Source organism: Schistocerca nitens, chromosome 9, assembly GCF_023898315.1.
Source record: "Schistocerca nitens isolate TAMUIC-IGC-003100 chromosome 9, iqSchNite1.1, whole genome shotgun sequence".
NCBI classification, from domain to species: domain Eukaryota; kingdom Metazoa; phylum Arthropoda; class Insecta; order Orthoptera; family Acrididae; genus Schistocerca; species Schistocerca nitens.
The window spans coordinates 488,561,158-488,573,576 of NC_064622.1; the positions used below are offsets into that span (position 1 = coordinate 488,561,158).

Below are 12,419 nucleotides of genomic sequence, written 5' to 3' on the forward strand. Positions count from 1 at the left end.
TCAGGAACCACATGTTTGTCTGGCCTCTCAACAGATACCCCTCCGTTGTTGTTGCACCTACGGTACGGCCATCTGTATCGCTGAGGCACGCAAGCCTCCCCACCAACAGCAAGGTCCATGGTTCATGGGGGAAGTGACTGAAGTAAGCATGAACAATTTCTACAGATAAGATCACGATACTTTGTGGCAACTGCACCTAGCTCTTTGATGACCATGGAAACATATGCATATACCTCAGAAAATATCTCTTGCTTGTAGGGTGACTAATATATAGAGTTCATTGATGGGTAAACAGGTCTACCTCTCAAATGCATGCTGCATGGTGGGAATCAAAAGATAGAGAAGGCTGTTGTGCCCAAGGAACATGTTGTGATTGAATTGCTGCTCAGATTAGTCAAATCAATACCTTAGATGCTGCTTTTTGCAATTTCATAGTTACCCAAGTTTAATTTTAGTACATCTACAGCAACAATGATATTAGCATATTTGTATCTCACAGATAATACATCACACAGTGAGAAAACATGACAACATTGTAAAACAAAACTAATATTTACTGTTTAGTTAAAAATATTAATACATTTTTTAAATTATTACTTTTGTGAGATAACAGCATACACTAAACTATTATCTGGATATAATCTAAATGGCAAGTTTTTTTCCATTGTATGGCTGAACTAACCTAACCTCCATTCCTGTGGCAGTAAAAATTCATGTCATTGATGTTTCTTAACTAAAACTTTTAAGATCATATAAATTTCTTTTATAGATCATATGAATGTAATCTTTGACAAATAATGTTATTTTCCATTAATAGTTTTCATTTTATCTCCAAAGTAAATTTCATTACATGAAGTTTTTAAGACCGAATGCTACACTTAAATTCATAATGCATTTATCACTAAATAAGATTGATTTTCAAATGATTTTATCAAAATACCAAATTTACAGAATATTGGATGTTATCTTTCATGAAACAAAGCTTTCTGACTGAATGCCTTGACTGTTATAATGGTCAGGTATACAAACTGCCCAGAGGGAGCCAACAAGTTTTGTCACCCCCTTCCAATCTACTTCTCCGTATCAACAAAACAGCCATCACACGCTGTACAAACTCAACGTGCCTGTGCTACCCAATGCACCTGGTGCCTCTCCCTCACACATTCTTATCCCACACACCTGCTGCTTCCCATCAGGCCATGGCCAGCCTTCCCCCAAATCTGCCTCTCACTTCACTCCTCCTCTCCCCCCTCTCCCACTCCACCCGACACAATCCCTCAACCCAGTCAACATCTGCAGAACTGCAGGCCTGGGCTTTCATACGTATCTGTATGAGAACCCTAGCATGGAAAAGGATTTGACCAAAAGCTAGAGAAGTTTACAGCCTTTATATACCTGTTGACAACTCAATCCCTCTATTCACTGAGCTGTCACCTACTCCTACATTAGTTAGATTCTCCTAGAACTTTCTGCTATCATATTTACTAGGTAATCAATACATTTAATCTAATGTAGATCTCATTTATGACACATGTGGTTGAAGTATTTTGGAGAACTATTTTAAAGATTAAGATCATACAATAACTGTATGAGCTGAAGGTAACAGTTTGTGGATTGCAACCTTGATTGTACAACTGAGGATAACATCAGGGATATTGATGATAATGCCCCTCACACTAGTGTGAAGATCATGTCACTCACTGAACAGTACTGTAAGCCCTGGATGAAGCGGTTTGTGAATGGTGTTAACACAGAGCATGGAAAACCACTCAAGGGTGAGTGATCGTCACACATGCATGTGAATGATGCATCACCCCTCATTGGCTGCATCATACACAGCACAGTTTGGATCACTGGGCTCCTCAGCAAACTGGGCTCCTCAGCAAACTGGGCTCCTCAGCAAACTGGGCTCCTCAGCAAACTGGGCTCCTCAGCAAACTGGGCTCCTCAGCAAACTGGGCTCCTCAGCAAACTGGGCTCCTCAGCAAACTGGGCTCCTCAGCAAACTGGGCTCCTCAGCAAACTGGGCTCCTCAGCAAACTGGGCTCCTCAGCAAACTGGGCTCCTCAGCAAACTGGGCTCCTCAGCAAACTGGGCTCCTCAGCAAACTGGGCTCCTCAGCAAACTGGGCTCCTCAGCAAACTGGGCTCCTCAGCAAACTGGGCTCCTCAGCAAACTGGGCTCCTCAGCAAACTGGGCTCCTCAGCAAACTGGGCTCCTCAGCAAACTGGGCTCCTCAGCAAACTGGGCTCCTCAGCAAACTGGGCTCCTCAGCAAACTGGGCTCCTCAGCAAACTGTCAGAAACATCCAGTTTGACAAAGGCAGTATCCATCCTGTTCCAGTCATTCCCAAAGGGCTAATTCATGCAAAATACAGAGCTGCAGAATAAATATCATTACAGTAAAACAGTTGATAGGAAAGTGAAATACTGCTGTTTGGACAAAGCTGAAGATATTAATGAATATGTAATAAGTTTCTTTCATTTTATTAAATGGATGGGCATCTCTTATTAATACAGGAAATTGAAAGGATAGATAGAATTAAAGCAGACACTTTCAGCATTTCAGAACATCAAATGGATATCACAAACTGAACATATACAACTTGATGGATACAAGCTAACACCATGTTACTGAAGTATGCCAAAACAGATTTAATTCCCAAATCTTTCAGGTTTATCAATATTGGATTGAACAGCCCTTTGAACGCTTCACCACAAGAGTGGGTCAAGAACCACACAAACATCTGGTACTGACAGTTTACACACTACCAGTGGGAAGTATCCTAAGCCTCAAATGCAGCTAGAAACACTTAATAAGGTTATGCACACTTAACTGGAGAGTCACTGTTAGAGGGGACTTTAATTTTCTGTTAGGTAGTACATATCATCAAGAGTGCTTACTGTAGTAGTTTTCTTGCTTTGAATTATTTTCACATAGCAAAGTATTCAATGGGGATTGAAGGAGATAGAGTAACAGCCATTTATAGTTTGTTTTCTAACCGAACATTCTCTATGCTTTAGTTATAACACCAGTAGTCAATGGTTTATCTGACCATGATAGTCAAACATTAACAGTATAATTCTGACCAGCTGGGTAAATACCATAGAAAAAGGACTGTACAACAGTATAATAAACAATGACTGGATTTCAATATTTTCAGAGAAATCAGGGGAGAATTGTTTACAGAACAGACGGTGTTGATGAAAAAATTAAATCTTTCTTAAATATATCTGTAGAGAACTAAGTCCTGTTTTCTCCTAAAACAAACCAGAGTAAGCTGAACAGAATCAAGGAAAATGGTTGGATGATTCCTGGAATTAAAATATCTAGTAGTAGGAAGAGAGGGATGTATCTAATTAAGAGGACAAGCTGTAGTCAAAAGTTGAAACTCCATTAGCATCAGTATTCTGAGACAATCCAGGCTGTTATTAAGAAGATGAAACTTGTGCACTATGCTCAAAAAATAAAATGCTAATAACAAGAAAAACAATTTCAAACATTATTAAACAAGAAGGGAACAAAAATATTAATCTAAAGGTAATTCAGCCCCCTGAAAATTTCTTTGGTAAAAACAGTGACTTCTTCAAATTATTGACCAGCAAATTCAATAATTACTTCCTCACAGTGGCAGAAAATATTAAATCTACAAATAAATGACCAGATAAAGATGCATTACATTTATTTGTGGAGAAACTGCAAACAGCATCAACAGACTTCTGTTTAAAAATTACAACAGTTAAAAAGATTACAAAATTCAGCAGGTCAAAAAAACAGTTTTAATGCTGCTGGCTATGATATTGTTTTTAGCAAATATTAAAATATCCTACTGAACTGGTAGAATACCTTCAATTGTCTTTGCAATCATAAATTGATCAGGACATGTTTCCTGATGGACTTTAATATTTTGTTTGAACACCCACATGTAAAACTGGAGATAAGCATACTAATCTTACACCCATTTCCTCCTTCCAGTCTTTTCAGAAGTTTTTAAGAAAGTGGCCTATGAATTTAAGCAGCATCTCAGATCAGCTTTTGTACAGGATACTCTACAGACTGCTACAGAAGACCACAGGCTCTCGAGTAAAACTGAAGTGATATCTGGTGTTCCCCAGAGAAGCATCCTGGGACCTCTGCTGTTCCTGATCTATATAAATAACCTGGGTGACAATCTGAGCTGTTCTCTTAGGTTGTTCGCAGATGATGCTGTAATTTACCGTTTAGTAAGGTCATCCGAAGACCAGTATCAGTTGCAAAGCGATTTAGAAAAGATTGCTGTATGGTGTGGCAGGTGGCAGTTGACGCTAAATAATGAAAAATGTGAGGTGATCCACATGAGTTCCAAAAGAAATCCAATGGAATTCAATTACTCGATAAATAGTACAATTCTCAAGGCTGTCAATTCAACTAAGTACCTGGGTGTTAAAATTATGAACAACTTCAGTTGGAAAGACCACATAGATTTTACTGTGGGGAAGGCGAGCCAAAGGTTGCGTTTCATTGGCAGGACACTTAGAAGATGCAACAAGTCCACTAAAGATACAGCTCACACTACACTCGTTCGTCCTCTGTTAGAATATTGCTGCGCGGTGTGGGATCCTTACCAGGTGGGATTGACAGAGGACATCGAAAGGGTGCAAAAAATAGCAGCTCGTTTTGTATTATCATGTAATATGGGGGAGTGTGTGGCAGATATGATACGCGAGTTGGGATGGAAGTCATTAAAGCAAAGACTTTTTTCGTCGCGGCAAGATCTATTTACAAAATTTCAGTCACCTACTTTCTCTTCCGAATGCGAAAATATTTTGTTGAGCCCAACCTACATAGGTAGGAATGATCATCAAAACAAGAGAAATCAGAGCTCTAACAGAAAGGTATAGGTGTTCGTTTTTCCCACGCGCTGTTCTGGAGTGGAATGGTAGAGAGATAGTATGATTGTGGTTCGATGAACCCTCTGCCATGCACTTAAATGTGAATTGCAGAGTAATCATGTAGATGTAGTAGATGTAGAAGACCTCACAATTGAAGTACTGGCAAAGCTAAACAAGAAAAATTGTCCTTTAATATATTTTGTGACCTTGCACCAGTGTGTGGATCACAAAATTCAACTTACTGAACAAAATGTTATGGAATTGATGGCATCCTTCTTACGTTGATAACAGAAACCACAGGCTCTCTTAGACAAACAGTATCAGCCATGAAACTGAGCCCAAACTTGATACATGTGTCCTACAAGGATTGATACTTGGCCCACACTTGTCTAACTTACAGAAATGCTTTCCCAATACTTTAAAGGATAATTAAAGAAACTTTACACTTGGTGATGACAAGCAATGGCCCAAACTCAACTGTAGCAAAAACAGATAATACAACAGCTGATTAGGTCTAAGAGTTTTAAGTCTCACTCTCACAAAGAGTGTCACATTACGCTATTTCAAACAAGCAAACCAGTTACCATTAGAAGAAGACATTAATGGCCCTTCTCTCAAAGAAGCACAGCATGTAAAATTCCTCCGGCAGCTGGCAGTTGGATAACACATGGGTAAACTAATTAATAGGCTGAGTTCAGCATTTCTTGCACTTAGGAGCATCTCTCATTGTGTTCAACTAAAGACAAAGGTGGCAATGTATTTAGCATACTTGGACTCCCTAATATTTGAAATTATCTTCAGGGATAGTGCACCTGAAGTGAAAGTAAGTGGTTATTCAGCAAAATCATGCAGTAACAATAGCATGTGAAATAGGTAACTGTGCATCTTACAGGTTTTTTAAGGATCTTTAAATTCTTGCACTCAGTTCCCAGTACAGTTACTTGTTAACAGGTTTTGTTGCCAACAATAAAAATTAGTTTCAACTGATTTGTAGCTTACACAATCAAAGTACAAGACACAAACCACCAGGTTTAGGGTGCAGAATAGAGTAATGTACTCTGGTGTAAAGACATTCAACAGGTTCCCATCTAACAAAAAATGAGTTTTTCGGAACCCCTACCAATCGTGTAGAAAATTACTAAATACACCTTATTAGCTAATTTTTTTTACAAAGTATTTGAATGTCTAGATTCAAGACTTAAAAAGTTCTGTTAACTTCATGGCTAGTGGCAGTGTGACAAAGCTGCATTGCAAAACAGTAATGTACTCTAAATATAACACTGTTTCTACAGATGTAGGTAAACATTTTCTTTGAAAAACACCATTGTTATCAAGTACATATTAAGCTACCCTCAGCAGATACACAGGAACTATCTGGCACAAATGAGGAGACAGTAATACCTCCAAGTAGCAGGTTTCAGGATGAAATTTAGCTGTCATGAGAATGAAGAGCATTAAGCAGTACAGAGTGAGTCTACTGTTAATTCAGAAAACAGTTTGCATTTGTCATTTCTTTCCTTTTGTTAATGTATACCATGGCTTGCTCTCCTTGATGGCATGTGAAGAGTGTGATGAGTAAGTGAGTGAATTAATGGAATACTGGATGATCAGTACCTGTATCTGTGTTGTGTGCAGGGCTTTCTCCATGGGCTTATTCTGCAAGTCCAGGAGGCCTTGTGCAATGTTGATTTAAATTTTTTGCATATAAATGTTGCACTGAACCACCAACAAAGCAGTCTCAAGGGAAAAACTGCTTTATAAAATTGAAAAAAAAAGCAGCATCATTGCAATATTTACAATTTATCACAAAGGAATAAGAGTAAACGAGTTAACTTAATAATTATCAAGCACAGAAGAAGATGGAGCCTTCATCACTAAAATAGTTATAGCTTGTATGAACTTCAACATTAGTCACAGATAAGTCAATTTTCTATCCATATATTGACCTTATGTACAGGAACATGGTATTCCTGCAGAGTAAAGTTTGTTTAATTCCATGGGGAATTTCTGAGTACTTCATAAATATACGCATATAAGGAGCAATGAAATGTTCATATTAAACTTGTGTTATCTGCTCATCTTTTCTTTTTCTGTTTCCTTTCAGTGTTCTAAAATGACTAAATTCTGTTCACTCCCTCTCCAACCTAAATAAATGTGTTTATTGACCAGCCTGGTATAGTTTTTCTATCTGGCACCACTTTGGCAGAGAGCACTGCACACACTTTATCTTGCACAATCATAAATGAAGGAAATCTACATACTATGTGGAATGAACTGGAACTTACCAGTGCACAAACCATTTCTCCACCTTCAAACTGTGTATTCTCTGCAGAACTACATGCAAGTCTGAAGACCCAGGTCGCAAATTTGTTGTTAGGATGCAGGGTACAGTATCTGCAAGTTTCTCATCCTGAAGATAAAGCTGTAAATAATTTTTAAAAAATCATAATTAGTTTCTGATGAAAAAGGTGATGCATGTAACACACTGAGAAAATGGTAGTTAAATGTTTTTTAAATATTTTTGCCATAATTCATGACAATATTTCAAAGGTAAACAGCTGGATGTCTGTGTACAATGGGCACAATATTTTGGCAAGTGATCACTTTGCCATTATAAGCTGTGGCTGCTTAACTGATTGCCTAGGAGGTGGCATAGGGCTTGTATCTCCTCTCCCTCCTTTCTTCTGACTTGGCACCCAGGGCACATCCATCATCTCCTATCCCTTCCCTCTCCTCCCACCCCCCCTCCCCACCCCCTTACAACATGTCACTCCATTCACAGTTTGCACCCAGGAACACACGCTGGCCGCATCTCAGCTGTTGCTCAGCCTACCCCCATCAGCAGTTCTCATACTCCAATCCTGATACATTTTTTGAATGAGACAGTACTGAAGTTAGACACCAGCATCAGAACCCCAGTATGGTTGTAATCCACTCCAAGTAATACTGGTAGGCATTGATTTCAAACTGATGTTGTTAGACTGCTGTAGTCTGATGTGCTGTTAGCGTTCACAGCAATGATAGTCAACAGTATGCACATTTGACCTAAATACGTCTTGCCACATTGTCAGGAGATCTGATAGATTCTGGACATATTCCCCACACTGTTTTAGCTGGTTGGTGGAAGACCTTCACTTGGCACTTACAAACAATTCACTCCACATTTCTGTGCAATGTGCCACAAATTTGAACAAATGCAATGGCTGCATTCTCCTGAGGTTCCTCATTCTGTCTGTTTTACTGTCAGTGTAGAATGTAGGTCTCTCCAAATTTGTCACTTTGAGTAGTGATTCTTCCAGAACATCATTTTCATGTTCTTGTTTGAGACTCTCGTTGTCAGAGAGAGAGAGAGAGAGAGAGAGAGAGAGAGAGAGAGAGAGAGCACCAGCCCTGTGTACCAATGTTTTGAGACCTTGTTCCTCTGCGTCACATGGTGATGGTGGTGGTGGTGGTGGTGGTGGTGGTGGTGGTGGTGGTGTAAGCATAGGTTGGTATGCATGTACTTCTGGTAAATGCTGTGGGCCAAAGTTGTGTGAGATCATTTTTTTACCATGATATCCAGAAAGAGGAGCACTTCATCTATTTCAACTTCCATGACAAAACTGATGTCCTAGTGTATGGAATTTAGATGTATGTGGAAATCATTCAGCTTGTATTTTCCATGTGGCTGACAAGTGTGTCATCAATATACTGCTAAAAAAAAGGTAGATTTTCATTGGATTGATTCCATGGCTTCCTCCTCAGAATGTTCAGTATAAATGCTGATGGCAGTTGGTAAAAGTTGACTTCCACTGACTATTCTTTCAGTTTGCCCATAGTCATCACTGTTAACAATCAAGTATGTTGATGTCAAGACATACCTAAAACATTGGTTGTGTGTGTCTCAAATTTCTGACCAATAAGATTGATTAGATTAGATTAGATTAATACTTGTTCCATAGATCATGAATACGACACTTCGTAATGATGTGGAACATGTCGGTTAATAAAAGATGTCTGTACAAGATATTACATTACACAAAATATTGCATGACACTAATTTTTAAGTTGTTGTTGTTTTTTTTTTTTTTTTTTTTTTTGCCCCCGCCCCCCCCCCCCCCTTAATTTATATCTAAAAATTCAGCCAATGAGTAGAAGGAGTTGTCAACTAGAAATTCTTTTAACTTATTTTTAAATGTTAGTTGGCTATCTGTCAAGCTTTTGATGCTGTGATGCTGTTTGTTAGGTGACCAAAGACTTTTGTGGCAGCATAATTTACCCCTTTCTGTGCCAAAGTCAGATTTAACCCTGCGTAGTGAAGATCATACTTTCTCCTGGTGTTATAGCTATGCACACTGCTATTACTTTTGAACTGGGCTGGATTATTAACAACAAATTTCATAAGTGAATATATATACTGTGAGGTTACTGTGAGGATCCCTAGATCCTTAAATAGATGTCTGCAGGATGACCGTGCGTGGGCTCCAGCAATTATTCTGATTGCACGTTTTTGAGCAATGAATACTTTTCTACTCAATGATGAATTACCCCAGAATATGATGCCATACGAAAGCAGTGAATGAAAGTAGGCATAGTAAGCTAATTTACTGAGATTCTTATCACCAAAATTTGCAATAACCCTAATAGAATACGTAGCTGAACTCAGATGTTTCAGCAGACCATCAATGTGTTGCTTCCAGTTTAACCTCTCATCAATGGACACACCTAAAAATTTTGAAAATTCCACCTTAGCTACAGACTTCTGTTCAAAGTCTATATTTATTATTGGAGTTGTGCCATTTACTGTACGGAACTGTATATACTGTGTTTTATCAAAATTTAAAGAGAGTCCGTTTGCTGAGAACCACTGAATAATTTTGTGAAAAACATCATTTACAATTACATCACTTAGTTCTTGGTTTTTGGATGTTATTACTATACTTGTATCATCAGCAAAAAGAACTAACTTTGCATATTCATCAATGTGGAATGGTAAGTCATTAATGTATATCAAGAACAGTAAAGGACCTAAGACCAAACCCTGTGGGACCCTGTACTTGATAGCCCCCCAGTTTGAGGAATCAGCTGTTGTTTTAACATTACATGAACCACTTATTTCAACTTTCTGCATTCTTCCAGTTAAGTATGAATTAAACCATTTGTGCACTGCCCCCCTCAAACCATAATGATTTAGCTTATCTAAAAGAATTCCATGATTTACACAATCAAAGGCCTTTGAGAGATCACAAAAAATACTAAAGGGTGATGTCCAGTTATTCAGAGCATTTAATATTTGATCAGTGAAAGCGTATATAGCATTTTCTGTTGAAATGCCTTTCTGAAAACCGAACTGACAGTTTGTTAGTACTTTATTTTTACAAATATGGGAGGCTACTCTTGAATACATTACTTTCTCAAAAATTTTTGATAGAGCTGTCAGAAGAGAGATTGGGCGGTAGTTGTTCACATCTGACGTATCCCCCTTTTTATGCAATGGTTTTACAATGGCATATTTCAGTCTATCGGGGAAAACACCCTGCTCCAAAGAGCTATTACATACGTGGCTGAGAATCCTACTCATCTGTGGGGAACAAGCTTTAAGTACCTTGCTGGAAATGCCATCAATTCCGTAAGAGCTTTTACTTTTCAGTGAGTTTATTATTTTACTGATTTCAGAGGGATAGGTTGGCAGAATTACAGTTGTTTCAAACTGCACAGGTATGGCCTCTTCTATTAGTAGCCTTGCCTCTTCTTGTGAAGATCTAGATCCTATTTTCTCCACAACATTTAAAAAATGATTATTGAAAATATTTTCAGTTTCTGATTGTTTGTTAGTACACTTGTCATTCAGTTTTATGGCACTAAAGTCTACCTGCACTCTTGGTTGCCCTGTTTCCCATTCAATAATATTCCAAATTGCTTTAATTTTACTATCAGAGTTACTGATCTCAGACATGATACACATGCTTCAGGACTTTTTAATAACTTTTCTTAGTACCGCACAATAGTTTTTATAATATTGAACAATTTCGGGGTCAGTACTCCCTCTTGCTGTTAGATACAGTTCTCTTTTACGGTTGCAAGATATTCTTATTCCTTTAGTTGGCCATGGTTTTTTATATGTTTTCTTGGAATTATGTTTAACTATTTTCTTGGGAAAACAATTTTCAAATACCCTTAAAAATGTATCGTGAAATAAGTTATATTTCAAGTTTGCATCAGGTTCCTTATACACTTCATCCCAGTCTATTTGCTGTAGGCTTTCCCTAAAGTTTGCAATATTTATATAGTTAATTGAACGCACTGCTTTAAAAGTCTGATTTGATATACTGCATGGAGCTATGTCATATACTGTAAATAGCTGTGCACCATGATCTGAAAGACCATTCTCAACAGGATAAGCATTTATGTCCTTAAACTTATCTTGGTCTACAAAAAAGTTATCTATTAATGTACTGCTGTTCTTTGTTATCCGAGTAGGAAAATCAATGACGGAGCTCAAATTGAAAGAACTGAGTAATACTACGAGATCATTCTTCCTATTACACTCTTTTAGGGAGTCAACATTGAAATCCCCACAAATGATAATTTGCTTCCCCCTGTCTGACAGATAGCACAACAAAGCATCCAAGTTTTCTAGAAATAGCTGGAAGTTCCGTGAGGGGGACCTATACACTGTTACAGTTATGAAAGTGCCATCATTTAGTTTAAGTTCAGTGGCACATGCTTCCATATATTTCTCTACACAAAATTTTTTTAGTTTCTAAATTTTTTACACTGTGGAAGCTTTTGACATATATGGCAACTCCTCCTCTCATCAAATTATCTCTACTTACATGTGCAGCTAATTTGTACCCATTGATGCTAACCTTTTGCATATCAGTGACAATGTGATGCTCAGACAGGCATAGTACATCTATTACATTCTCAGTTTCTATATCTTCTAAACAAAGCAGAAGCTCATCAATTTTATTCTTCAATCCCCCAATATTTTGATGAAATATACTAACATTATTTTTCACTTTTCTTTTGTGAGTATCTTGAACTTTTTTAACATCTTTAGTACTTGCCTGGCTGAGTTTCCCACTGGACACTAATCTTACACTAAAAAAGAGTTTCCACCATGAGATGTAGTTCCTCCCCCCTTTAAGTTTCCTGCTATCAGCCCAGCCAGTTTACCCTTCCCTTTCTTGTTGAGGTGTAGGCCATGTCTAGTATAGTCCCACCTACAGAGTGAATCAACAGGAACCACACCAATGTGTGACCCTGCACCAGACCCAAGTAGCCGTTCCAACTCCAAATTAACTCTCTTGACAGAAGAGCTCAAATGAGGTCGGTGGTGGCGCTCCAGAACCGACACAAACCCAACACTGGTATGACTCGATGTTTATGCAATCTTTGCTAGGTCACACTCTATGCTGTATCCTGGATCTCTGTCAATACTGTTGCCCGGCCCACAATAACCACGGAATCTTCCTTAGTAAAGCCTCTACATAGTGAACCTAAATCCTCTGCAACCTGCCTCAGTCCAGCACTAGGTTTGAAAAAAACTTGTGACCTGGTATTCTG

At 38.3% G+C, this 12,419-nt stretch overlaps 1 protein-coding gene across 1 annotated transcript in view; it reads right to left on the reverse strand.

The window, feature by feature from the left end:
* Positions 1 to 12,419, reverse strand: part of LOC126203295 (uncharacterized) — a 92,946-nt gene that overhangs the window by 48,024 nt on the left and 32,503 nt on the right. Inside the window, exon 4 of the mRNA XM_049937555.1 lies at positions 7,157 to 7,293. Within this exon, the coding sequence (XP_049793512.1) occupies positions 7,157 to 7,293 (137 nt within the window). The remainder of the gene's footprint in view (positions 1 to 7,156; positions 7,294 to 12,419) is intronic.